We start from the raw sequence: 7,073 nt of genomic DNA on the forward strand, positions 1-7,073 counted from the left end.
ATCCCGTGCCAAAACCGCTCCTACTCGGCGAGTCGGGCCTCCAACTTGCCGAGTCCAAGGCAAAATGAGAAAAATACATAAATAGAAATCGTACCGGGAATCCGGTGTTACAGGGTTCTTGAAGAAGCAAGTAAATCCAGAGTCTTGGTTGCATTTCCAGCTTGATTGAGGTAAAAGGCTTCAACCTTGACTTCTCATTTGTTAGATCTTCTTTAAAGCTTGAATCTTGCCATTTTTAGGGGCATTTCTAAGCCACATTCGGGTTTAAAGCATAGTGTAGAGTGTTAACCTCATATATGGAACCATTGGGGGTTCCCATGGCATAAAGGTGCCAACTTTATGCCATAGGAGTCCCATGCATCATATAAACCTCATTTTAGAGCCTTTTGATCCAAAAACCCCATGCATGAATGTCAAGATCGCAGCTTTACGTGTAATATGGGCCCTAGGAGGTCAGATCTGTGTTTTGGGTGCTTTTAGACCATCTGAAATCGACTGAATAGTTTTGGATATAGAGGGACTCGGCGAGTCGCTTATGGGATTCGGCGAGTCAGGTCGTATTTTTCCCCAAACCCTTACACAACAATTTGTGCTTTAAAGTGTTGTATTATACAACTCTATAATGCATAAATAGGTGTGTATGGCGAATAATTGTTGTGTAGGAATCACTTCCCTAATTCATTAGGCCTCAAAACCTTCGAACAATTTTTTCCCATAATCTCATGCAATATAGTACCCATGACTTTTTTATTTGCGTGCTTATGGTTTGGGCACGTTCTTGAAAGTCCTGATTTCAAATTCATCAGTCGGGATCAATGCGCTTTGGATATAAACGCCAACTACAGTTCTCAATTTCACAATATACCTCGTAAAGGTTTTTGTTAGAATGTTTGGTCTTAAACTGAACCTATTCTATGGTTACTTTAAGACTCAAAGCAAATATTAGTTGTTGTTTGTTATCATATGTTTGACGAACAAACATATCATAATTTGGACCTAAACTATGAAATGGTCCAGGTTCAACAATAGGATCAGGACAATCAGGTATCGGAGGCATACCGTAAAAGATGTTTGAAGTTTTTTTTTTTCTGTGTGTGAACTCATCTTCTAACCAGTATTCATTTGACTTTTCGTTGTCTGACAAAGTTTTGTCATGCAATCTTCCAAACTCATATAAATTTTATTCTTCCACCATATTCACTGCCATAGTTTCTTCTACTGGACACTCTTCAACATTATCATATACAATGTTTTCAACATTGTATGGTACAATCTTGTCAACCGATCCTGTCTGTTCGACCCATCCCTCAAACGCCTCCAAATACAAATGCACAATCTCCTTCGTTTCAGACATTACATTTTTGAGTTGATGAACATCTGATTCATCTACAATATTCATAACATACCCATGATCCGGGTGTTGAAATGACAATGATATATTACTATTGAACGTATTAGCCTTACTTTTATCCAAATCAAACAATTTTTGACGGTCAAAATTAGGCGGAAGCAGTAAACCTAAGTTATTAAACTTTGGTCTAATGTAGGTGTTAATTCCATTACTCGTCTGTCAAAAACCCCCCGTACATAAAATAACAAAACTCATATTTTCTTTGAAAAAAAATTCAACACTAAAACCGATTGAATATTGCAGATAGATAAAAAAATGAACAAAATCATTTACATCACAAAAAAACGTCGCTAATACCTTGTAACCACCCATTCCACGAAGATGTTAAGGCCTTCGCGGAGCCCTTATAACGACCTCTGCGGAGGTATTAATCAATGTTCTAAATGGCGTGAGGCGTGGTGTGGCGGCAAGGCCAAACCTCAAGCTTAACGAGTCATGACGTTTTTCAATGCATGATGTAAGACGGCGATTTTGTATTAATTTAAAATTATATTACCACATAAATATAAATTTATATTAAATATAACTACTTTTTAGAAGTGATAGATCAATAACTAATAACAAAAAGTTAACAGAAACCACAATACTTGTATATCTAATTAGAAAAGACATAACAAAGAGCAAAAAGTCGTGTCTCAAACGAAAAAACACGCGCCATAAACACGACATAACGTGCCATATCAAACCTTGTCACCCGCCACGCCTAACAACAACGTTATGAGACTTTTCGTAACAACGAAACCACATCTCATACCATGACGCGCCTTTTAGAACACTGGTATTAATGAATATTCAAAACAATCACTCCACGAAGATTTATGTCTCCTCGGAAGTATCTATGCGGACAAAGATTTTAAGACTAAAAACATATAGCATTTGTAGTTCCGTGGAGAATTCGTCATTCGACGAAGCCCTACAGAGAGTCTTCTGCAAAATGTATATTTATAGCCAAAAATGTTAAAAAGACTAAATTTTGAAATACTAAAAAAAAAAAAATCTATTTTGTAACTTAAATTTGACGGCGTTCTTAGCGGCAGTGTACGGTTACAGTCACGCGGGGGAAGAGACAAGAGAACATCAACAGCCAATCACTAGCATCTCTGTACTTTCTGTACTTCATTTTCATTACACCTAAACGATGGCCACCAATCCCCTGATTTCACCTTTCGCCACCGTTTCATCCGGCGACAACCACCTCTTCGCCGCCATCGACCTCGGAACCAACTCCTTCAAACTCCGCATTGTCCGAGCAGACCCCACCACCGGCCGTTTTCTCACCCTCCAACGACTCAAAGAGCCAGTTGTTCTCGTCTCCGGCGGCAACAACAACACCGCCATATCATCCTCTGCCCAGGCCCGCGCCATCGAATCTCTTCGAAAATTCCAAAACATCATCCACTCACTTAACGTCCCTCCCGCCCACCTCCGCCTCGTCGCCACCTCCGCCATCCGCGAATCCTCCAACCAATCTGAATTCCTTCAACTCATCCACGAAACTCTAGGGTTACAAATCGACGTGGTATCGGGATACGAAGAAGCCCGCCTTACCTACCTTGGTGTCCTACAATTTCATCCGATTTACAATCACACAGTTCTTACTATCGACATAGGAGGGGGGTCGACTGAATTTGTGATCGGATTTAAAGGCGATATCAAATTTGGGATTTCACTGAAACTAGGGCACGTAACTTTGACCCAAAGGTTTGTAAGAAACAACGCAACCGACGCCATGAGAGAGCACATTAGGGCTGTCGTTAAAGAATCAGGGCTAATCGAAAACGTTCTCCAACAAAAGATTGATATCGCCGTTGGATCCTCTGGTTCCATTCGAATGATCGAGAAGGCAATATTTCTGGGTTACAGTAATGATCTGGTGAATGAGATTGGTTTACTCGAAGGGTATAGAAGGGATTGGAAGTTTACCAGGGAAGAACTGAGGGTTCTTGTCGACAAGCTCTGTGAAGAAGAAAGTGAAGTTGAAGGAGGAAAGGTGTACAATCGGAAAGGGTTCTTCAAGACAAGATCAGCATTTATCGTGGCTGCTGTAATTTTGCTGGAAGAGATCTTTGAGTTGCTTGAGATTAAAGAGATGGAAGTTTCTGGTTATGCATTAGGAGAAGGTGTTATTGCTGAGAAATTAGCAGAGTTCTTTGATGGATTTGATTTGAATGCAAATGCAAGGTGGAGATCAATCTTGAGGCTTGCATCAAGATTCAACAATAAGAAAAGAATGACTTCTGCTGCATCATGTGCTTCAATTGCACAGGTATTGTTAAAACTGAAAGTATGTTTGCTATTTCTAAAATATAATATATTAGTAGGAGTAATTGGTTTTACAGGGAATTTTTAGAGGTTTAAGGAAGTGGAGTGAGATTGATGATCAACAAAAACAAGTTGTTTTATTGGATGACAAGGATCTTGAATATCTTGAAGCTGCTTGTTTGCTTCATAATATCGGTTTAATCACTGGGAAAAAGGGCTACCATAAACGCTCATACCATATAATCATGGTATGCATTATTTCATATATTCATGATTTATAGCTTTAATGGTTGAATTGATTGTGTATGTCAACAGAATGGAGAGCATCTTCATGGATATAATACTGAAGAGGTTAAGGTAGACACTTTCTGCATTCTTATTTCATTTCATATTCATTAATAAAATGATTAATATTTTATATTTTGACTTTGGATTTGCATGTTCTTTAGTTAATTGCATTGCTAGCAAAGCATCATAGAAAGAAATTCCTGAAACCTGATCATGATTCTCTAAGTGAATTCACACGAGAGGTACTCTATTTTTGTTTAAAAGAAGGGCTAAATGCAAGAAATAACAAATTACTTTGATTAAAATTTACTTTTGTTGCAAATTTTTTTTGTACAGATGAAGCAGAAGTTGAGAGTTCTTTGTACAATCATCCGTTTGTCTGCAGCTCTAAAGCAATTCCAGTCTTTGAGCTTTCAAGATGTTGAGCTTTCACATTCTCATGAAGGCTTTAAGTTGGTAAATAATCATCAATGATTTTTTTTTTTATATTTATTTATTTCTAGAAAAATTTAAATCTGTTTATTTATGATAGGTGGTGAGGGACACTAGCGGCTCTCCGCCAGCAAATGGTGGTGAGTTGATACCTGCAGCCACTGATGTGGAGGTGGAACTAAGAAAAGAATTGGAATACTTTGAAGAGGTAAAAAAAATCTTTTTTAATAAATGTGGAAGAAAATATGATTTTTAATTTCATTCTTTCTCAGGTAATTGAGCAAAAGTTGTCAGTTGTAGTTCTATCTTGATGCTTTGCTTCCAAAAGGAACATTTCTATTTCCATCAGGTTTTGTTCAACAACTTTACAAGTATCAAATATACCGAGTAACTAACTCCAGCTGACAAATTACGTTTTTGCCCTTTGGTTCACTATTGATCAGATATGTGGGGTACAGTTGATAACTTCTGAAGTAGGACTTGGCCTCTGTAAGGTAAGTTAGCTGTTTCTGTTGTGCTTAATGGACTTAATGTCTTGATTGAATATAATAGAAGGGCAAAATGGTCATTTGGTTGCATTCATACCAAAAGTGACTGTGTTTTTCAATCAATTTTCAGCTATAGATTCTGGAATCAGTTGTGGAGTGTGACATGTGCATCTTTTGTATAGATTAGGACACCAATATACTTGTCTTGATTTTTAGTATTTTGTATATATTACCACAGTGCCCTTGATTTTGTATTTTATTACATTCATATGTTATAAAAACCATCTGTTGACCCTTTATTTTGCAAACATAACATTTTTTAAAATTTCAAAATGCTAAGTTGTAATCAGAAAAAAAAAAGTGTATAATTTGAAGTTTGTTGATATTTGATACCCCACTCAGGCTATTGTTTTTACTGCTCTTGTTTCACATACGTATATGTTTTGGTCCTTAATGCAATGTGTGGTTGTTAGTGAAATCTGGTCATTTTTTTTTGTTATTTATTGTAAAAGTATTAAAAAAGGTGGTTGTATTTGTTAATTTCTTTAATAAATATTAATTATTTTTACCATATAGGAATTGATAAAATAATGAAAATATTGTTGATTAGTAGCCAAGTTTGGCAATTGAGTGGTCAAGTTTGACAATTGTTTTACCTTAGAAAAGGTATAATCACTTTATTTCCACTTATACTCTGTTTTGTGAAACTGAGTAGATTTCTACTTATTCAGCTATTGGATTAGTGGCGGATATGACAAATTGACATAACCAAATTGTGGAAGACGTAACAACAAATTTATAACATCTTCACTAAATAATAATCGATTTTAGTTTTGTTTCAATGTGTGAAAATGACAAAACATTAAATAGACAAGCAATAATTTAATAACCGATTTCGTAAGTTTTCTATCCCTTCAGTTTTTAACTACCGACTCCATTTTTATAGCAGCATTGGCAATAACTATATCCGTTGTCCTTTCGACTAACTTGATTTCTTTGCACATGGTCGTTCTAGATGACATGCAATTCAACGGCGTGCCGACTCTACCTCCCAACTACATGACTCCGCCAAGGGCAACACTGAATTCCGCGGATGAACAGGCTACCCAAGCCGTTGAGCCCACATCTCTCTTCTCGACCATTGACTAATTTTACTTTTGTTTCAATTTTCTTTTTTCTTTTTACCAACTATAAATCACACTCGACCATTTAAAAAATTATACATTCTCTTTAATTTCATTCTAACTATCTCCGATTCCGGTCCAACTCATTTCAAATAGATTATAGTAGTGACAAATAAAAAAAACAGTTCAAATCAAAGACGCAAGACACAACCAGCACAACGAAATCGAAAGTGGCTATAAGATTTGCCATATTCCATTCCAGAAACTCAAATCCAAAATTATCCCCATTATCCACCATATCAATTCCCAATATAGACGACTACCAATGCAATTATAACCAGTTTCGGTTATCTCAGGATAATGTAGGTTTTAATCCATTCCCCTACGATCCATAATCCATTCCCGAAACCCAATTCCAATATTCCACTCCCGAAGCATCGCAATTTTGTGGTGCTTAAAACAAAGAATTTGAAGAATCAAGTGACAAAACCCTTCTCATCCCTAAAACTCAAAACGAAGAATCAAGCAACGAACCCCAAGACCTTACGAAATTATGCCAACGGTTAGAAATCTAGAAATTAGTCTGAAATTGAAGAAGTGGCATTGGTGAAGGATTATGTTGACTTTCAGGATACAACGATTATGGAAATCAACAAAGCTTTGAGCTTTTTTGAGCAAGTTCTAGAACACTTCAAACATCAACGTGAAAGGGTGGGGTGGGGGGTCGAATCGTTTCTATGCAACAAGTGAACTCAAGATGGAAAGATTTATAGGAAAAAGTTAACAATTTCAATTACATCTTAAACGAAAAGGTGAATAGTCATGCAGGCGGAAGATCAGAGCTCAACATTTTAAAGTCAACACAAAGTGAGTATCACAGACTCTTTAAAATGAAAGCTCTTTCACACGAGGAGGCATGTGATATATTAAAATTCCACCAAAAATGGTTATGCATCAAAGTATACAATGAGAATCCCCCTCCATCCAGATGGACCAAAATATCCGACTCTAACACATACGCAGCCTCTTCCAATGAATAATTTCCATCTGATTTCAACACATAGGCTG

The 7,073-nt window shown here is 36.8% G+C and overlaps 1 protein-coding gene across 2 annotated transcripts; it reads left to right on the plus strand.

Moving 5' to 3' along the window:
• Positions 1-2,415: 2,415 nt before the first annotated feature.
• LOC111921251 (uncharacterized) lies at positions 2,416-6,120 on the plus strand. 2 transcript variants are annotated; one of them, XM_042896621.2, is made up of 9 exons: positions 2,416-3,677; positions 3,751-3,921; positions 3,989-4,030; positions 4,123-4,203; positions 4,298-4,417; positions 4,494-4,601; positions 4,666-4,742; positions 4,837-4,887; positions 5,897-6,120. In XM_042896621.2, the coding sequence occupies exons 1-7, from the start codon at positions 2,550-2,552 to the stop codon at positions 4,702-4,704; spliced, it is 1,689 nt and encodes a 562-aa protein (XP_042752555.1). In that variant the 5' UTR covers positions 2,416-2,549; the 3' UTR covers positions 4,705-4,742; positions 4,837-4,887; positions 5,897-6,120. The 2 variants fall into 2 exon arrangements, with proteins under 2 accessions (XP_042752555.1, XP_042752554.1); XM_042896620.2 differs by lacking the exon at positions 5,897-6,120 and adding an exon at positions 5,012-5,180.
• Positions 6,121-7,073: the final 953 nt, after the last annotated feature.

The sequence above is a fragment of the Lactuca sativa genome, chromosome 7 (assembly GCF_002870075.4).
Source record: "Lactuca sativa cultivar Salinas chromosome 7, Lsat_Salinas_v11, whole genome shotgun sequence".
Taxonomy (NCBI): Eukaryota; Viridiplantae; Streptophyta; class Magnoliopsida; order Asterales; family Asteraceae; genus Lactuca; species Lactuca sativa.

Excerpts from the sequence above, each read along its gene's own strand:
- LOC111921251 (XM_042896621.2), top strand. The coding sequence starts at position 2,550 with ATGGCCACCAATCCCCTGATTTCACCTTTCGCCACCGTTTCATCCGGC. Across the intron at positions 3,678-3,750 it reads CATGTGCTTCAATTGCACAG|GGAATTTTTAGAGGTTTAAG; the intron begins GTATTGTTAAAA and ends TTGGTTTTACAG. Across the intron at positions 4,418-4,493 it reads CTCATGAAGGCTTTAAGTTG|GTGGTGAGGGACACTAGCGG; the intron begins GTAAATAATCAT and ends TATTTATGATAG.